Genomic DNA, 21336 nt, shown 5'->3' on the forward strand with positions numbered 1-21336 from the left:
TGGTTTGGTTTGATTTCACTAGACAAAGTGCCATTTTCTTATACGAAGAAAAATGCATGTAAAAAAAATACAAATCGTCATGTTTAATGCCACTTTTTGGGGCCCCTTACCCTTCTGTCTTCATCTCACACTGACATTTTGAAGAAGCCAGCCTAATTTTCTTAAAACACTGCCCCTCATTCCAACGGGTCTTTTCTTGATGCAAGACCTACCAAATGTCCTGAAGAGTCCAGGGACTGTGCCGAGCTAGACCTGCTGGTTGACTGGAGAGCGCAGCGTTTGGGCCCAGTCCTGCGTTGTTGTGCAGCCCAGTTGGCTCCAGGCCCAAACCTCAGAGTGCCCAGAGGCTACCACTATCAGACCCAGAGTGCCCGCAGGCCACCTGCAGCCCTGCTCTGCTTGGGGAGGGGATGCGGGCAGTGTTGGGAGACCTCTTGGGCTGCAGGCATGCTGGGTGTGCGCTCCAGCTCCATGAGCTTTGGCCTGCGCCGCCGACCTGGTGGTTAGGGACTGACCCTGTGATGCTGGGCGTGGAGCCCTGGGCTTGTGTTGGAACACATGTGCCCCGGCCCTGTCAGCCATGCCCAGAGCCCCACACTGGCCTTCTTAGTCACACAAGAATCACTTTTATGGCTTCTTTCAGGGACTCTGGGTCTCAGCGATAGCACAGTGGGTAGGGTGGGTAGAGCATTTGCCTTGCACGAGGCTGACCCGGCCAACACCGGTTCGATTTCTCCACCCCCTCGGAGAGCCTGGCAAGCTACCCAGAGTATTGCGCTGGCAGCGCAGAGCCTGGCAAGCTACCCGTGATGTATTCGGTATGCCAAATACAGTAACAAGTTTCACAAGAGATGTTACTGGTGCCCACTCAAGCAAAATGGTGAACAGTGGGTGTGAACAACGATGTGCAGTGCTACATCTTTTGAGGGGGCGGGGTAGGGGTCCGGCAACTTTTTTTTTTTTTTTGCTTTTTGGGTCACACCCAGCAATGCTCAGGGGTCACTCTTGGCGGTGACCATGTGGGATGCCGGGGATGGAACCCGGGTCTGCCACATGCAAGGCAAACGCCCTACCCGCTGTGCTCTCTGGCCCGGGGGTCCAGTAATTCTTGCCCCAATGAGCTGGTGAGTCAATGCAAGGGTTAAAGGATATGATGCTGCTTTGACCCTTCAGTGCCTGCAGTACTTGAACCACACTGGCAGTGGTTGAAGGGGCCGCCAAGGCTGCACCCTAACCATTGCACTGTCTTAATAAATGCCAGGCAGGCGCCTTGCCTGCTGTACCATCCTGCCCCCTTATTGGGTGTGACTAAATAACACTGGCCCCCAGGCTCAGGTGTCTGTTCTCAAGCCAGGGGATTGGGTAGGACAGTGTGGTGGACAGGGATGAATGGGGGCCTCCTGTGTGCAAAACTTCGCCCACACCCACTGAGTACTCTCCTGGCTCTTTTGTTTTTTAATCTTTTTAAATTTTTTGGCTCTTCATCTGTCTCACTTCCATACACGTAATCCATGTGTTGAATCTGTTTTCTGTGGTATTTCTGGTCTTCACTGCTGAGACTTTTTTCTTTTTGGTGCTTTTCTATAATTTTGTGCCAGATTACAGAAGTGACAATATCACATTTCACATCTTCATGTTATTTGTGCATTTGTTTTTTTGACAGCTGCAATTATTTATCACAGTCACGGTCCTCCCGTTATTCATCGATTTGTTTGAGCGGGCCCAGTAACGTCTCCATCGTGAGACTTGTTACTGTGTTTGGCATATTGAATATGTCATGGGTAGCTTGCCAGGCTCTGCCGTGCGGGCGAGATACTCTCGGTAGCCTGCCGGGCTCTCCGAGACGGACGGAGGAATCGAACTCAGCTCGGCCATCTTGGCTGCGTGCAAGGCAAACGCCCTACCCGCTGTGCTACACATTTTTTTCTTTTGCTTTGTGGGTCACACGCAACGATGCACAGGGGTTACTCCTGGCTCTTCACTCCGGAATGACTCCTGGCAGTGCTCGGAGGACCATATGGGATGCTGGGAATCGAACCGGGGTCGGTTGCGTGCAAAGCAAACGCCCTATCCACTGTAGTATCGCTCCAGCCCCTTACATTTGATTCTTATTAGCACTGTGTAATACATATTCTATCGCCTCCATATATTGAACCCTTTACCTGAAATTTTCTCATTCTGAATTTTCCTTGCAAAGTAACTGAATATTCTTTTCTGGAGGTGTGATTTGTGCAAGAGATGAAAAGAGACAGTAGAAGAGTTATTTAAGAGATGATCCATCGAGATTTGGGAAGTTTGGGTCAACTCAAAGACTCTCTTCTACCAAGTAGTTTTGTAGAATGAGCAAATTTTAAGTAGTAATGTTTTTTGTTTTGTTTTTGTGTAATAGTGGTGCTCAGAGCTTACTCCTGGCTCAGTGCTCAGAGATCACTCTCGGCAGGGCTTGGGTACTATATATGATGGTGGGGACTGAACTCACATTGTGCTTGTGCAAGCAAGGCACGTTACCTGTCCTACTCTCCAGCCCTAAAAGTAATGCCCTTTAAGGAGAAAGGATCTGTCTTCTGACCTTTACAGAGCATTTAAAAGCATTTTTGCTTTTACATGTCCCTCCCAAAAAGCCGAGGTCCAATGTATTCCTCTCCCCCAGTTTGATTTATATTACAATTTTAAAGCCGTGCATATTGGTACAGTACATAGAACTTACTCAGATTTTAATTTTAAATGTTCTCACTTATCTCTGCAGTTCAATGTAGTTTTAATCACATGGACATTTTTGTAAATGTCACCACAAAATCAGCATACAGAACTGTTTCTTCAGTTTCTTAGGGGGCCGGAGAGGTAGTACAGGGGTTAAGGTGCTTGTCTTGTATCCTGACAGCCTGGTTCAAATCAGGCACCATGTATGGTCCCCCAAGCACTGCCAGGGGTCAGTCCCTGAGCATCACAAGGTACGGCACCCCACATTACAAAGTACTTCAGTGCTACACACCATCCACTGGCCTTCCTCACATCCCCAAACCTGGCAACCACTCCAAGTCTACTTAGAATTCGATCATTTCAAGAATGTCATAGAAATGAAACACTCTGCTAGGGGACCTTTTGAGATTTCTTGGTTTAGCATAATTTCTTTAAAAATCTGCCTTAAGGGTTGACCCAAATATGACCCATATATAGCACCACATGTGTCTCCTGAGTACCACCAGGAGTCACTCCTGAGCAGAACCAGAAACAGTCCCTGAGCACTGCCAGTTGTGGCCCCAACTTTACTTTCAGTTATATTCTAGTCCTTTCTTTACTGAATGTATTTTATAAAGTGCCAATACATTTAACCATTCATGGAAGGGCATTTCGATTTTTCCGGGTTTTGGCTGTCATGAACACTAGACACAGGTTTTGTCAACATTAAAATCATCTCTTGTGGCAGATGCCCAGAATTCTGCTTGTTGGATCCTTTATTGAGCGGTTATACACTTCCCATGCCCCCTGTGTCCCATCACTCTTTAGAGGCTATCTGTTTTTTATGACATAGTGCCTTCCTAAGAAAGAGTCTGATTCCAAGTCTCTTCGCATCACTTCTGACTTGGCAGGATTCTGATTCACCCAGTCGGCACATGGCTCTTTCCCCATTTCCTTGCCCAAAATGAAATTTGCTCTAGGAACAAACCATAGAACTCCACTGAATTTTCCTTCTCACACAGCCCCACTCTGTTCCTCTGTGTTTTAAATTTAGAGTGGACTACTAGTTTCCCCCACAAACATGTGAGAAGTTTTAAATTGTTTCCTGATCATATTGCAGACATGGGCTCTGGGTGACTCTAGGGTTTTATCGAATATTTAGTTTTGGGCATGTGATGATAAAAAGCAGACACTCAACACAAGGAGTCTCAGACAGGGAATTCCTCTTAATATGGTCTCGGTTTCTCACCCCAAAGAGCAAATCCCCTGTTGATGTACTATTCGCCATGAGATTCTTTTAGGCTCATGCAAACGTCCACTTACTAAGTCAACAATCGGGTAATTTGGTACCAATTTACTCCTACGACTCTAGGGAAGGGCTCACTGCTGAGCAGCCGGTCAAGTCGGCCCTGTTTGCATTCTTTAGAATTGACCAGTCTTGGTAGTAAAACATACAAATCAAGAACGTCTTCTAGCAGTGATGCGTTTCTGCCTTCTGGAAGCTTTAAAGCTGTAATTTACTGTTGAGTATCCAGAAACTCCACGGTGCAGATGCAACCTGCAGTCATTTTTCTACGTAATATGGACAATATTGTTGACATTCACTAACCAATCTAATTTCAGCATAAGAATTTTGGAAGTCTGCAGAATAAAAGACCTCCTTAATCTTTCAGTCTTTTAACTGTCTAGGAGTTATTAAACAAAAAACACTTGTAGTTGCTTCCTCTGGTAACTGACTAAATTGATGACATTTGTGTTATTCCTGTCATGTTTCCCCAGTTCACTGATTACTGATGTGATGGGGTGTTGCAGAAATGAAATGATGGTACCACCCTGTCTTACCCCTCTGCAGCACAGCAACCCTTGCACTTCCAGCTTTCCTGTGGCTAGACCCAGCACAGAACAGAGAAGAGATGTGAGCCACAGTACTTGTGTTTCTCTCACTGCCAGGAGTCCTTCCCATGGGTCTTACTTTCCATATTGTAAGAAAGGCCTTATGGAGGTCTCTAAGGCACTGGTCCCCAAACGGGTGCACTGGGGGCAAGATGTTAGTCTGCCTAAAGGAAGATTTCCAAGGGGTATGGAGGGGCTGGAGCGATAGCATAGCGGTAGGGCGTTTGCCTTGCACGCAGTCAACATGGCCGACCCGAGTTCGATTCCTCCGCCCCTCTCGGAGAGCCCGGCAAGCTACCGAGAGAGGATCTCGCCTGCACAGCAGAGCCTGGCAAGCTCCCCATGACGTATTCGGTATGCCAAACACAGGTACAACAAAGTCTCCAATGGAGACGTTGCTGGGCCCGCTCGAGCAAATCGATGAACAACGGGAGGGCCTTTATTATATTTATTTATGGAGTGACTTTAATTTTTTCCCCTGGAAAGGGGGCGGTTGACTGAATCCATTTGGGAATCTGTGCTCTCTGGAAGCTGATCTCTTGGCTGGCTCTAGTAGCTTCGTGTCTTGTGTCACACCTACAGTGAGGTGGGACTGGCATCCTACTCTGAAATGTCCCTGTCCAGCTCAACTTGCTAAATGGTGTTCTTCATCTCTGTTGAATGTTTTTCAGTAATTTCTGCCATAGATTTTATGTGGCAGGGTTTTCCTTCACTGTATTTTAGTCCTAACTCTTTCACAGGATAATAAAAACTTGATAGGCTTAAAAATAACCAAAATTATCAGTAATTTGGATTTAGGGAGGGATCAGTTCACCAAGTAAGCTACTGCTTTTACTGCATCTTTGTATCTTCATTAAAATATGTATAGTAATAAAAAAAAGTAATCTAAATATTTTGGGAAAAAACTGATAGAATAAACTAGAGAAATTATACTGCTTACCAGTATTTTATGTATGTACTAAGCAGTGAATTTGTTACAGATAACGTTTTAAGATGTTAATTCCTTGGTTATAATTAAGCTGATCAAATTATTAGGCTGCATATTGAAATGATAAACATGGAAATTTAGCTTTTTCTATTAAAGAAGCCCAGTTTGCTAAAGTAGCTTTAATATCAATTCACATCAGGTTGGATTGTAGCAGTTGAAGTATTATTTACTTATGACAAAAATGACTAAGAAGGGGAGATGGACCAACAGATTTAATTCAGATACATAGAATTTTCATGAATTTAAGAGTACTGAAGCTATTCAAAACAAATAGAAAATCATTAGATTCATTTGAGTGCTCAAGTGCTTAAGTGACTCTCCAGATGGCTTTATGAAACTGAAACTTTGAACGCAAAGGTGGAAACGTTTACATTGGACGATATATTCCTAAGGATCAGATTACATCAATTATGAATTGAACATCACAGACTCGAAAATAAAAGTACAGACGTGCCTGATTTTGAATTCCACAAATACCTACCTAGCGTCCCAAAGAAACATGTAAACAAACCTCTGTGCTGCTCAACAAATACTTTCCAATCTCTACAATAAACTAGATGTTACTGGATCTAATATATGACTTTCTTGTTAAGTTATATTTCATCCATTACTTCGTGTTAGTGATATAGCAAAGAGGGAAAAATTTCAACTATTTTATTAAAAACAAAACGACAGGCTCAAGCACCTGTCCAGAAAAGCCAGCAGCATTTTTTAACATACTCAGAGTAAGATTTGGCCTAAGCCCGGAATACCTTCCTGAATGGCCATGCAACTAAACACCCTTGGGAGATGTTACAAAAGGGAGAAGAGCATGGAGCAATTTGCACTTTCCCCCTGGATAGTAAGAAACAAGGTAAAGCAAATCCAGATCACTTGAATGAACGTCTGCCATGTTTAATACACTCAGAGCTCTATAAAACTAGAGCCACTATCATATATGTTCAAAGAGATAATATGCTTAAAGTCTCTTGTTGTAAATTTAAGGATGATCTTTTTCCTTGTCAGTCACTTCTAGGGAACAATAAATAAAGTAGAAAAGGATGAATGTTTTGCATATTTCTGTGGAAGAACGGAAAACATTTATACTTTGAGAGGTTCAGAAAAGTCACTGTACAGAATGAACAGCTTATGTACACTGTGTGCAATTTTCCTTGGCTGGGGTATTTAAATGCAAGAGCTCCTCCAAGACAAGAAGCCATATTCATTCTTGTCCAAATCCCTCTGTCTCTTCTATTGCAAAAAGAAGTTTTTCCTTTAGTTGTTCATAACTCTTATATGGTGGTAGATCCAAGCGATTAAAACTGAACAAAAACAAAAACAGAATCAGATGTTTCAGTACAACAAACAAAATATTTTTAATGCATTATCTTTGCAAGCACATTTGAAAACCAAAATGGAGAGATGAAGGATGTAATTTTTTTTTCTGTAGGTATTCTAACAATTTACTTCTGTTACCATTTATACTAGTACATGCAATCTGAATTTAAGACCCATTCAGTAGATTTCTGAGAGACTATATAACTATGAATGTGCATAATAAAGATTCTTAAATTTCCCTTTAAGGAAAATAAAACCACTGATATTTTTCTATTTTTTAAGTCCCCCTACTTTTTCTTGGGTTCAAATAATTCATGAATCATTTCATTTCAAGAAACTGTTATAGACTTAACAGGAGCTGGTGATGACAGAGATACTGAAGTTGGTTTTTCAAATAATTCTGATATCCTTTTTCTAAAACATGTTTTAACTATTGCCACTGTTAACCAACGATAATAGTAAATGCTTAAAACATGAGGCTTGCAATGCATTTCATCTTTAAGGTCTGACACTTTACAGGTAGGTTGGGACTGGGTGGTGTACAGGCTCTAATGGTGTTTGGTGAAACAGCTCTACCCAAGTTAAGCCTTTTTGTACCTGCATTTTCTCGTGCGAAGGTTTCTATAAATTGTAACCAGTCTCTTCCCACCAACTGCCATCAGCCCTCACCCTCCACACCTATGGAAGTCTGGAAATCTGAAAATCAAGAGCATTTTCCAGCAAGACAACCAATTTAAGTGTAAAAATGTTTTAATAAGATCATTTTAATCTCTTGTATTAGCACTATTAATGGTCGCAATTGAACAAATCATATATTCAGCTCCCAGCTTTCAACTAATATAAGGTTCATCTGGTTTATAGAGGTAGTTTCCCAACAGAGTGCTATAGTAAGACACCCGGTTTATTACTTTCTAGTCCTCCAAAATCTCTGACGTTGTTTATCTACCAAATCCCCCATTTTCCCTCCTGACTGTTTCTCATATGTATTTCCCCAACTCCTTTCTCTGGATCCTCAGAATTTCTTGGCGGAATCTCCTGTCCAGCTTTTAACTTCCCTTGTAACTTCCATCGCTTTTAAATGCAGAAGTCTTACAGACATGCCAGGGACCAGAGAGCTAGTGTAGAGGGTGGGGTGCTTTCCTCGCACGAGGTTCCATCCCCAGCATCTCATACGGTCCCCTCCAGCACCTCCAGGAGTGATCCCTGAGCACTGCCACAAAACAACAAAGAAATGGACCAAAACATTTAGAAATGTTTTCTCTCTACCACTAAGCCATGTCCCTGGGCCCAAGGCATTTTTTTTTTTTTTGGTGTTTGTTTGATTTTTGGGCCTGGCTCTACCCTCAGGGATCACTCCAGGCAGGGCTCAGCAGACTCTATGGGAGGCCGAGGATCAAATCCTGGTAGGCTGCATCCAAAACACCCACCACTGCTGCTGGAGTAGCCTCCTCACCCCCTACCCTAACCCAGCTTTTAAAAACCGACTGTACTGATGGATAACGGGGCTCACACTCCCCTTAACTGCCTGTGTCTTTAATGAAATGGTGTCCCGACAGTCCAAACACCGTAACTCCTACATTGCTCAATCCTTCCTGCCTCTCTCTCTCTCCCTCTCTCTCTCTCTTTCACTTTTTTGATTTTTGGGTCACACCCAGCGATGATCTTATTAGATTCTTGGCTCTGCACTCAGGAATTACTTCTGGTGGTTCTCTGCTATTGGATGCACTATTATTATCTAGGGCAATGTTTATATTTGGTCATTATATTTGATCACAAGACCCCTCCATCCTTACTTCTAAGAGGCCCCTTAAAACAGAGCTGTTTACATGGAAAGTATCATGCTAAGCGAAATGAGTCAGAAAGAGAGGGATAGATATAAAAAGATTGCATTCATCTGGGGGACATAAAGTACACAAAACAGGAGATTAATACCCAAGAATAGCCGAGATCAGTACCAGGAGGATTACTCCATGGCTTAGAGGACAGCCGGGCATTCTAGGGGAAAGGGCATCTCAGACAGAGAAGGGAACACCAAATAAAGGGTGTTTGGAGGATCCTCCCAGGAGGGGAGATGCATGTTGAAAGTAGACTATGGACTGAACATGATTGCCACTCAATGCCTCTTTTGCAGACCACAACAACCAAAAGGAGAGAGAGAACAAAAGGGAATGCCCTGCCACAGAGGCAGGGGGGGATGGGGGGGTGGTGGTGGAGAATGGGCACTGGTGGAGGGATGGGTATTTGATCACTTATAATCGAAACCCAAGCACAAAAATTTGTAAATCTACAACTGTACCTCAAGGTGTTTCACTAATAAAAATTAAAAAAAAAAGAGCCGTTTATATAAATTATATCTATTGGTATTTCTGCGCTGGGTTAAAACTGAATTAAAAACATTCACTTGGGATAAAAACATATTTAAAAATTACTAACTTCCAAAAGATTAGTGAAAAGAAAAGCCTTTTGTACTTATTTTAATCTCTTGGAGAAGTAGCTGAACTGTTATATCTGTATATTCATTCTGTTCCACTATGTACTTTTAGAAAAGTATATGAAAACCTGTTCAACATGGATACGTAATTAGAAAATATTATGTGAAAAATTATTTCAGGTAATTAGAAAACAAATTATTTCAGATAATGGTAGATACTATTCTTTGACCGTATATGAACAAGGTTAGTAAAATCAGGGTTCTGAAATCATGCTCAAGAATTTGACTGTTATGTAAAATCTAGTAGCTTATTTTCCATGTGCTCATTGACTCTTTTTAGCCATGCATGTAATCTTATATCATGCACTGGTCATCAGGAAATACTGGTTGAGTAAGTTATAAAAAAATTTCCAAGTACTAACACATTTCATTACATAATAGGAAAAAAATCATACTAGTATAATTACATCATGAGCCTCCCAGAACGGTCTTGAGAAGCTGTCAAGCTCATGATGATATGTTTCCAAAATTATAAATTTTGTCTGAAATGTCAATCATTGCCAACAAATGGTGTCAATTGTTTTCCTTGAAGTGACAAGTTTACTACTTAATTACTTTTAATAAAAATGTTTGCAAAAGACTTATCTTTATAAACATATTTTGTCATTCTCTCAGGGGAAAACAGCATTTCACAGAAAGTTAACTCAGCTTCCAACTAAGGAGCTCCCTGCATGACACTCACCTCCCTGGGTGCAGAAATGTTTGGAGCAGAATCCCTACTGTCACACAGAGTATTTCAAAAACATACAACCAAGTGTGCAGATTTAATAAAAGTCTTTTCTGCTTAATACACAAGTTCAATGAACCCAACTTTTTTTTTTTTTGCTTTACACTGCAAGTGTGTGGGGTTAGATGTAGTTTGGTGCCTTGTTTTGTGCTAGAGCATCAGCACAGTGTTTGCTCTAATATACAAATGTCAAAACAATAAAAAAAAAAGATAATGCCAATGAAAACAGTCTTTATCTTCTGAAAGCAGTCCATACCTTTAAGTTTTTAACTTTTTGCGGGGACAATTTTAATCCTTGTGCAACTAATCGGTAACCAGTCTACATTCATTCTTGCCAGAGATGACTGTTCTTAGAAGAAAAATCTGAATTCCTTAAAATCATCTATTAGGTTCTACTTAGATTCCAATCTACATTTCCAATTTCTTTCTATCCTCTTCACTGATTCACTGAGTTCTGTTCAGACAAGGACGTCTTTCATTTCCTTGAGAAATGGTTTCGGACTGTAAGACTCTACAAAGGATTTGTTTCTCCTTCGTCAACTTAAACATTCTCCTTTCCTAGAAGTCTCTCTGACCACCCAACCCAGAGCAGGGTTCTCCGCTACTGCGCCTGCTTTATTTACTCTGAATCTGCAGCTACTTACTTGTCTGCCTATTCATCGTTTGTGTTTCCTTCCCTCAACTAAGCACAAGCAGTACAAGGCAGGAAGCACTTCAATCTTCCACATCGCAGGAAATCAAAATATTTATTTGCTCAACGGATACATTTCTCAAGTATTTAACCAGTGAGAAATTATTCTAGAGTGTTAGCTATAGATTACTATTGATTGGTTTTGTTCTTAACATTAAAATTCTGACCACTACAATGAATAAGCAGTTATACTAGATCTTTGTTTTATGGCCACACTGGTGACACACAGGGGTTACTCCTGGCTCTGCACTCAGGAATTACTCCTGGTGGTGCTAGGGGGCCCACAAGGGATGTCGGGGACTGAACCTGGGTTGGCCTCATGTAAGGCAAAAGTACTATGCACTGCAGTACTGCTCCGGTCTTAGTTCTTACATATATATTTACAAAAACAAAAGAGTCTGACTTCCTACTTGTAATTCTTGAACTTACCATGTATGGCTTCTTGGTAACCAGGTATCTTTGCCCACTTTTTCAATGCAAAATTTTTGAGGCCCGTTACTTCCTAAACCAAGAAAATAAGATACAATGTATGTAGTCCCTTAAACTTGGATTTTAAAATTAAGATTATGCCACGTAGTTATATGCATTATAAAGAATAAAGTATAATAATGCTTGTGCAGGGGCTGGAGTGATAGCACAGTGAGTAGAGCGTCTGCCTTGCACACAGCCAACCAGGTTGGATTCCCAGCATCCCATATGGTTTCCAGCATCCCAAGCACTGCCAGGAGTAAAGTAATTCCTGAGTGCATGAGACAGGAGTAACCCCTGTGCATCTCCAGGTGTGACCCAAAATGCAAAAAAAAAAAGGTATCAGTGACAACATACACAACCGTACAATTCTGCCCCTTTCACAATCACCCTATGAAACAAAGCAATGGCCCACTAGGCTATGTGAGCAGACTTACATTCTTATCTTCTAAAAACTGTATTTAATGTGAATCATTAGTTTCCTTCTTCTGCTAGACTCCCCCCTGCCTGGGCTGGAGGAGGTAAGGCACTCACTCCTATGCTACCGACCCTAAGGCACTGTGTTGGGTCTACCAAGAACTCTCAGGGTCACTCCTAAGCAGAGTCAGGGATTGCCTCTCAGCACTGTCGGATATGGCACCCACCCACTATTCCACATCAAAAAGAACAATTCTTCTGTTCAAGTTTATTGGCTGTTGAAAGCTCATTCTTGCAAAATGATGTCCAGGGAAACCACGACAGAACTGCACTTACCCATGAGCTCAGCAAATCCCCCTAGAGGTAAACGGCAGGTTCCAGTAACAAACTGCAACAGTCGCATTCTTACTTCGTTGTCCGTCTCTTTCACAAACTGTAAGGCAACAAAAACCTACTTAGCATATCCAAGTTTTCCTTTAAATTACGTGGCATAATGATTATATGTTTACACGGATGCATACCTTAAACTGTACTGAAACATCATTATTCAATAATTTTGTTAATTTAAAAAAATAACAAAGGAATACACAGAATATACCATAATTAATTACCCAGTTCCCTCCTGACGGACAAGTAGATGCTTCAAATATTAGTGTATAATAGTAACAATGCTGCAACAAATATACTTATGTGCCGGCTTACACAATCCGAGGTATAAGATTAAGCTATACTGTCATGATAAATAGCTGGAACCATAGCACAGCGGGTAGGGCATTTGCCTCGCATGGGGCCGACATGGCCGACTCGAGTTCGATTCCTCCGCCCCTCTCGGAGAGCCCGGCAAGCTACCGAGAATATCCCGCCTGCATGGCAGAACCTGGCAAGCTCCCCGTGACGTGTTCGATATGCCAAACACAGTAACAATTAGTCTCACAATGAAGACATTACTGGTGCCCGCTCAAGCAAATCAATGAACAACGGGAGGAAAGTGCTACAGTCATGAATAAACATCCATGAAAAGACACAACTTCTGGGAATTCTTTTCAGAGCAATAAACTCAGGATTATTTTTCACTTGAAAGCAAAACTCTTATGCCAAAACTTCAGCCAGCATTTTCCTCAAATGCTTCTCAATTGATCTATATGAGGAATATCCCCAGTCCAGAGATTTTTCAGTCTTCAAAACAAAGTCTATGAAAATGTCTTCCAAGATTCGCCTCCAAAGGAATTATTGGCACGAGCTTTCCGAAGCTGTTTCCTTTCTTCTGCTGACTCTCTTCATACAGTAAGGACAATGGTTCCCGGGGCGGGAGGAGGTAAGCGCTCACTTTGCACGCGGCCCACCCTGGTCCACCCCAAGGCACTGGGAAGGTCTCCCAAGGGACATGTCCTCATCTACTTTTAGAACTATGTAAAATATTTGATACTTGCTAAAAAATACTTTACAACTATTACCTTTAGACTAATAAAAATTTCGTCATTTGTTCTTTCACTTAAGAAGTCAAAATTATCAATGACAATAGTTTTTACATATTTTCACACTGCTAATTTTTGATTTAGGACTTACAAAAACTATATTCAAAAACATTTCCAACTTAAAAATGATTTTAAAATTTGTATTCTAAGAAAATATTTTCTCTGAATAGAGTTTCAAAATGACAAAAGCAAAATACCTGCCAAAACCAAATGATCTGCTTGCTGTTTCTTGTATAGTGTCGATAGACAGTATTTCTCTGCCAATCTGCCAAGTCAACCTCCTGCATCCCACACAACATAACCTGGGAAAAAAACACAGTATCAAGTCACAGTGAAGATTCAGTGCAAACAGTAACATCATTCAGCACTTACTAGTATCCAGCTAAGCACACACACATTTATACCAACAGCTCTGTGCTCTAAAAATAATCAAAATAAGCAATCCAACACAATCTGTGACAAATATATATATATATATATATATATCTGTACTTTATCCATACTTACAGACCTCAAACAGAAAATGTAACTATTAAAAACATTCATCAGATAAAAAGAATCTCCTACTACATCTCAAACTAGACATCAAAATTGTTTCAATTTATAACTTAAAAAAATGTGCTGTTTTATGTATTTAAACATTAAAAATGCTAAATAGCTATTCAGTTATTTAGAAATAAAATGGTATATGTGTGAATTTAATAATCCCAGATTATTATAAATGGAATAAAAGGCATAAAATAAAGTATAAACGGGTTTCTCCATAAATCAATGAGCTATAAATTGCTAACAATAAGAGGCATAAATTTTAAGTACAGAATCAGTTAAATTTTGACACCACAATCAAGTAGGACACAGTATTTCTATTGTGTCCTTTCTTTCCTAGTGGTAGGAATTAAACCAGGGCCTCACATGAGGCATGAGCGCTACCTCTAAACCACATCCTCATTCCCTTTAAGTTCCTTTTTGTAGCCAAGGCTACCATCATCATTTCTGGTTTTAGGTGAGAAAGATTTTATAAGATTATTTCTTAAAACCATGTATTTTACACAAAAATACATTTCCCCCCCTCCATTTAGCACAAGGATTTTGTGATTCAACCCTGTTGTAGATACTAGTAGTTAGTTTATATTTCCTGAGTGGTATTCTATTATATGAAAATACGTATTCATTCATTTGTTAGTGCACATTTAGGTTACTTGGCTTTGGTGAACAAAAACCGTAATGAACAGTGATGTACAATTCTCTTCGTAAGTCTTTCACTCCACTTGCGTTAACGTCTACCAGTGAAGCTCGTCAAGGACCCCCGGCTAAAATGGTCCTGCCATGTTTCTGCTTTGGGACTGGGGCTCTTGGTCTATGCACCAGGTGTGCTCAGGGGTCACTCCTGGCAATACTAAGGGGACGGCATCCGGTGCTGGGGACTGAGTGCAGGCTGGCTGCATGCAATGTCATCTCTCTGGCCCCTAATTCAGTTTTAACTTGCATTCGCTCAACCTCTAAGCAGCAGCTGTGATGGGAATCAGAGCCCACTTAATGGTGGCCTTTTTATTGAGTTCTCAGAAGACTGGGACCCGTACTGCTGTGTTGCAGGGGACTCGCCCCGAGATGCAGGGATGGGTAGGGCATGCAGCAGTCAGATTTGGAGCCTACACACAAGACTGTGCTCTGACACTTGAGTCACATCCCTGTGCTCCAAGACTTTTAAAAAAATATCCTCAACGAATGACTTTTCTCAGCACTGGCAGCCGTTTTTCTCACGAACCAAGTGCCCTTTGAGAGAATGACCTCTTGAGTTTTTCCTTTTTTGTGCCACAGTCACTTTCTGGTTTTACCCTAAGAAACCAGTATTTATCTCCCATGATGTTTTAGCCTTCGTATTAATTTATTTGCGATTTTAAATTAGCACTGGTCAGCCAGAGAGGTCATGCAGGAATTAAGGTGCTGGCTACAGTTGACCCCAGTCCCGGGTGTGGAGGAGAGGAGCAGAGTGACCCAGGGCTGACCTGGACAAGGGCCAGCACTGCAGGACCTGAGCAGCACCACGTCCTCAAGACCCTGCACGGAATAGCTGCCCGGTGGGCCGAGAGTCACCACGACCTGCCTCGACCCCTGGACACTGCTGCTTTAGACACCCCCCACCCCGCAAGTGTTATTATTTATATAATAAAGGAGGACGAAGAAGTCAGGGTTAAGTGTCTTTCATATGGGTGGCTAGCTGATCCATACTTATTCTTTGCATAGTTATTCATATGGATAAGCCATTCCTTATAGTCATTGGTCCCCCCCCCCCAAGTTCCAGCATTTTCTAAGTTGACAATCATATTCTCATTTGTGAATAAATGCATCTTGGGGGCCAGAAAATAGCAGCAAATAAGGTGCTTGTCTTGCATTCAGCCGACCTGGGCTTGGCCTATAACCACATATGGGGTCCCTTGGCTCCCCACAGGAGTGACCCTTGAGCCACAGAGCCAGGAGGAAGCCTGAGGGCAGTCAGGCCCCCAAAACCCTAAAACAGGACCAAAAAAACCCCAATCTCAATACATTCTCATTTCTTTCCAATCTTTTCCTATTTTTTAGAGCATCTGGTAGATTACTGAATATAAATAGTGGCAACAGATATCTTTGCCCATGACAGTGTAAAATATTCTTAAAACCACCATGTTTTAGAATGATGTCAGTCTATCTTTTCTATTGTCCTATATCAAACTACCAAATTCATTCAATTCTCAATGTGGTGTTTAATAAAGAATGACTGGTGGGGGGGGGGGGGGGCGGAGAGGGCACGTCCACCTAGCTTTGCATGCAGGAAATACTCTTGGTGGTGCTCAGGGTACCCTATGGGATGCCAGGGATTGAACCTGGGTTGGCTGCATGCAAAACAAATGCCCTATGTGCTGTGCTACTGTCTTGCTCTGAAGAAAGACCGTTTTATCATTCTTCTTTTTTTATGTAGGAGTATTGCTATTTATTCAGCCATTGATAAGGCTGACTGAATTGGGCATGAGTTTCATCATTCTTAAGTTTCAAGATTTAACCTGTAAAAAGAGGCATGATTGTGAATAACATTATTCTTGAATTAATGGTATAATATCCATTGTTATTTTATTAATGGTTAAGTGAAACAACAAATGCAAGTAAAAGTATAACAGGAATAAAAATCGAAACAAAGCCAACATCCTCCGAACCCAATCTGTATTTTCTGTAGCCAGAATCGTCTCCCTAGATGCAGAGAAATGATCACATTTCCAAACTAAACTTTTGATTTACCTGTGTTCAGTTTAATCTCCTAAAATGAGCATTTATCGTATATTTTTTAAAAACTGAAACAACAGCTCATTGTAATAGTGTGTCAGGTGTCCATCACTGAAAATGAACATCATCTACTCCACCACTTTGTCACTGAGTATTCAACCGAGTCTTCACATGCCTCTGTCTCAGTTTACCTACTCTTTTCCCTCTTTCCTCTGGTAATCCCCTAAGTAGAGTTCAGAAGTTCACTTTTGTGCTACTCCGTTCAGCTGTTAGTGAAACCATGGAATGTGTCTTGGCCTGGTCAGTCACCCTGAGGCGGTCACCTGTCCTCCCGTGCCTGTCCTAGCAGCCTTGACCAGCTGGGCCTTGAATCCCAGGGCGTGGAGAAACTGAGCTGCAGGAGTCCTGGAGATAGAACTGTTTAGTTTCTTTAGATTTCAATGAAGGCCGGATCAAATGTAGTACCACTCTAAATATTTTTCAGTTCTCATGTATGTCTGCAGATTTACAAGGAAACTGCTCAAGAAAGGGAGAATCAGAGGCGTGATTTTATGTAACCTTGTTTTTCTCCCCTAAGTCCAGGACTTGCGGGTGTCTCACGTGCACAAGAACTATTCGACTACCAGGCTACATGTTTGACCCTCCAGGGTCTGGGTTTCCATCAACTTCCATCATCTCCGAGTTGCCAGAGGCTAACTGACAGCATAGGAATATTCACCGTACAAAGTTTTATGCAAACTTAATAACAGGAATGAACAAAGTAAGAAGACCAAGATGGCTCAGGTTAACACGCCATGTCCAGGGGTCAGGGTGGATAAAAAGGCCCAGGAGTGGGGCACATACGTGACTCTGGACTTGAGCCCGCATCCTACATGTACCCCTGGAACACCCCTCCACCCACGCCCCCTCTGCACCATTCAGCCCAGCCTGGTCAAGGTCACTAGGGGGAGCTCCCGGGGGCCTACGAATAGATATGGTGACCAAACTAGCTAGAAGGGACATGCACAGGTGTCCCCTGGTATCCTGCCCAGGCCCCATGTCAGATGAGAGACGAAGATGTCAGGGATTCCTAAACACGAATCAAAGCCACAAGGTTTTGTCTCCTACCCAACTAGGACACCTATTATACATCAGAAAACTGAAAGCAACAACTGATGGCAAAGATGTGCAAAGCAGAACCTTTGTACACAGTTGGGGGAGTGTAATGGTGCCACTACAATGGAAAACTTATGGTGAAAATTAAATACAGAATTATACGATCTAACATTGTCATATAATACAGAATTCTATGATCTAACATTCCAAAGAACTGAAAAAGTTTCTGAAAGAGGTTATCTATATATTTTATTTATATTCACAGTCACTATTATTCCAAGTAGCCTAACAGAGAGAAGAACTCAAATATCTATTGCTGGGTGAATGAATAAACAAAATGCAGGATGTATATATCCAGAAAAATATTAAGTAATCTTAGAAAAAGAAATTCTAATACATGCTACATACCAGTAAACAAAGGGACTTTATGTTAAATAAAGGAAGCCAGTAACAATAAAACAATCTACTGTGTGATTTCACTTATTTCACCAGTCAAACTTATGGTAACTGAGTTTCAGTTTTGTCTGATACGAGTTCCGGAGGCTGCACAAAATTATATATACTTAACGTTACTAAACTGTATATTTAATGGCATGTGTGTTTTATCTCTCTCTCTCTCTCTCTCTCTCTCTCTCTCTCTCTCTCTCTCTCTCACACACACACACACACACACACACACACACTTCCTGATATACTTTTAATAAGTTTAACTACAGTTCCAAGGCCACTAAAGATGAAATATATTTGATTTTGGTGGTGATTCCCTACTAAACCAGGATCTCAGGAAGTTTTCAGAATGATTCACCTGATTGTGGCCAGGCTAAGAGCCTCTGGGAGCCGGCCCTGATGGACAGCTCCTCACCATGACATCAGCGCGGGTAGGGAAGCCTATTCAACCCACACCCATACTAAGATTGAATGCCTCCAATGCATGTGGATGAGTGACAGGATGCACGAGAAGATTCCAGATATATGCCACATGGTTTGAAAAAAAAAAGTGTGGATATTTTCCTGTGAAATCACCAGAACAGTCCCTCCTCCCACTACCATTCCCTAGAGTAGCAGAATAAAAGAGCCTAACCTCCAATTCTTTTTCATCAAAGTACTGTAGCCATTGAAGGGGAACAACTTCATTAAAACCATCAAGGAAAGCTTTGGTTTGTTCTTGGACTCCTCGAGAAAAACGCCATTCTGTCATTAAACTGAAAATAAAGATGGTATTTAAAAATAGGTGATTTATACGGAGGGAAAAGGCTTAAACACCACGCACTTCTAAAATTCTCTATTTTCCTAAATATACCATTACACAGACCGTGTGTATAAAATTTAAGAGTTAAAACATGCTTCCATGTGGAGAATTCTAGCACAATTAACACAGAAAATAATGCATTTCAAAATAAATCGGGCCTTAATTGTAAGCACTAATTACTTATGTCCATTTCGAAACAATTCAAACCCCTGTACACTGAGCCCGTTAGGGCACGGCGCCAGTGTTGGCAGGTGCCCTCCACGAATGCCTTTATGAAAGATGACTTGAGAACTCTGGGCTCAAAGCTGTCTCACCCCTGGCCGCAGGAAGAGAAGGGGCTGTCAGCAGGAAGGGGGGGGGGATTGTGTTGAGGGCAGAAAGTTGCAACCTGTCTTGTCTAAGTTTACGGTTGGTCCGTTGGAGAAGACTTGAATCTCAATTAGTTCTTCAGGATCGTGGTATCCCGTCTGCCAGGTATGTAAAAGAACTCATTTTCACTAATGTTCACTCCCCCCCCACCGCATCCCCCAACCCCCTCCCCCAAGCTGAATACAGAACATCAAATTTTCCAATTAGAAAAGAGGAAAGAATTTAAGATGGAAAAAAATAAAAGCACCCACAAAGCCCCAAAGCATGCTGAATAAACTCCCAACAGCTGTGTACATGGAAGCAGGTCTGCAAGGTGCGCCTGAGGGCAAGTGTGGAAATGGGCTACGCAACTCAGGGGCAGCAAGCAGTGTGCGAGAGGAAGGCCAGTGTAGCCCATTCCTCCCCTTCCGCCTCCTTGCTGACTCTGCTACAGCCACTCTTCTCTCCGAACTGCCTCCAAAACGGTTTTTTACCTGCCAACCGTCCTCCCATCCCAGGCTCTTTTTGTTTAGTCTTGACCTTGTGGTGCCAGTGGTCCAACCCAGAGTTACCCCAGAGCCACGTGCCCATTCCTCAAGCCAGCGAATCTACACGCTTTCCTCTCTTTACACTCACATCAACGTAGAGCACTATTCTCTCGGTGCCCACTTGCTCACCTATGCATCTAAACTTGAAACTATTTTTAGATTCCAGTACCTTCCTGGACGAAGACAAAAAGCTTCCTTCAGAAATGTGTCACAAAAGCAAACTGAACCGCCAAGCTCAACGCCGTCTTTCCAGTCTTTCTAAGCCCGTAGACCTCCTGTAACACCAGACAGCAGCATTCCCAATTCTCACACCTTCCCCAGAAATAAAAGCAGCATCATTTCTGACTTGGTTTTGGTTTCTCCCGTGTTCTCCTCATTGTTTTCTCTGTCTGAGAAATTGTCACTGAGATGTGTCTTTCCTAGCTATTCACTCTTGTAAGGTGACAGTGTCAGTAATCAAAATATCAACTGTCATAGAAAGCCAACAATTCTTCTGTCCCCAAGTCCCGTTTCCTCTCTGAGACGGTTATTTATAAACCATCCCTCCCTAGACTTCCTAACCTGTCCAGCTGTCAACCAATTAAAATCCATCGGATGTTCTGTGCATCATTACTTACTCTAGGATGTGCAACTGGAACCCTTCTATTTCTATAGCATCCTCCAAGACACGTTCTGTTCCCTGACTTTTCCCTCTGCTGCGTCTGTCCACTTTCAGATCTGCAGCACGGAACAACCTGGCTGAGCAGCCTCTCAACTACTATTTGAATCTCTCATCATTCTTCTTCCCATCACAGAATTCATCTTCACAGGGGCAAGGAGATAGGACAGCAGGTAAAGGCACTTAACTGGCATACACCAACCCCCAGGAGCCCCACATGGTCCCCCGAGCCTGCCAGGAGTAAGACCTCAGCACAGTGGGTGTAGTCCCAAACCAGAACAATTTCATCTTCGCACAGATATTAGAATTAGTCTTCCAAAAAGAATTTCACGATCTAATCTTGGTTTGTTTCTGATGGCACTTTTGCTCGTTTTTTTACTGCCATTCCTCTGCATTGCAGGTCCCCAGGACGAAATAACCTATCGCTATCTCAATTCTTCTGTGCCTGTTGTTTTTCCCTTCCAAAAAGCTCTCCATCCAGCAGGCAAGCACTCCTTCATCTTCATCTTTCCAGCCCAAATTTATCAACATCCAGCAAAGAACTTCAAGCGCTCCCCTCAGGTTTCCTTCACTTTGCATTCCAAAAGCCTGTTAGAGGTATTTCTGATGGTCACTGTGGTCCTATTTTGCTCTCAAAACAAAAAGCATATTACAAAAATTTAAAAAGCACAAAAATAACTTAGAAGCTAAGGTCAAAATCAAGGTCAAACAGTGAACATCAATCTGGTTATATCCAAAAAACTCTTATTTTAAGAGTTGGGACCCTGGGGCTGGAGTGATAGCACAGCAGGTAGGAGGTTTACCTTGCACGTGGCCGACCCGGGTTCGATTCCCAGCATCCCACATGGTCCCCTGTGCACCGCCAGGAGTAATTCCTGAGTGCATTAGCCAGGAGTAACCCCCGTGCATCACCAGGTGTGACCCAAAAAGAAAAAAAAAAAAAGAGTTGGGGCATGAGTGACAGTCTAGCAAGCAGGGTGCTTGCATTTCATCCTGAATGCAGAGCCAAGAGTATGCCTTGAGCAACGCTGCTTCTG

The 21336-nt window shown here is 42.1% G+C and overlaps 1 protein-coding gene across 1 annotated transcript in view; it reads right to left on the reverse strand.

The window, feature by feature from the left end:
* Positions 1-5754: 5754 nt before the first annotated feature.
* Positions 5755-21336, reverse strand: part of WWP1 (WW domain containing E3 ubiquitin protein ligase 1) — an 89192-nt gene continuing 73610 nt past the window's right edge. Inside the window, exons 21-25 of the mRNA XM_056110099.1 lie at positions 18578-18698; positions 13344-13448; positions 12008-12104; positions 11216-11288; positions 5755-6861 (exon numbers count right to left, since the gene is read on the reverse strand). Coding sequence (XP_055966074.1) covers positions 6762-6861; positions 11216-11288; positions 12008-12104; positions 13344-13448; positions 18578-18698 — 496 coding nt within the window. The 3' untranslated portion in view covers positions 5755-6761. The remainder of the gene's footprint in view (positions 6862-11215; positions 11289-12007; positions 12105-13343; positions 13449-18577; positions 18699-21336) is intronic.

This window comes from Sorex fumeus, unplaced genomic scaffold, assembly GCF_029834395.1.
Source record: "Sorex fumeus unplaced genomic scaffold, SorFum_2.1 ptg000002l, whole genome shotgun sequence".
Classification (NCBI taxonomy): domain Eukaryota; kingdom Metazoa; phylum Chordata; class Mammalia; order Eulipotyphla; family Soricidae; genus Sorex; species Sorex fumeus.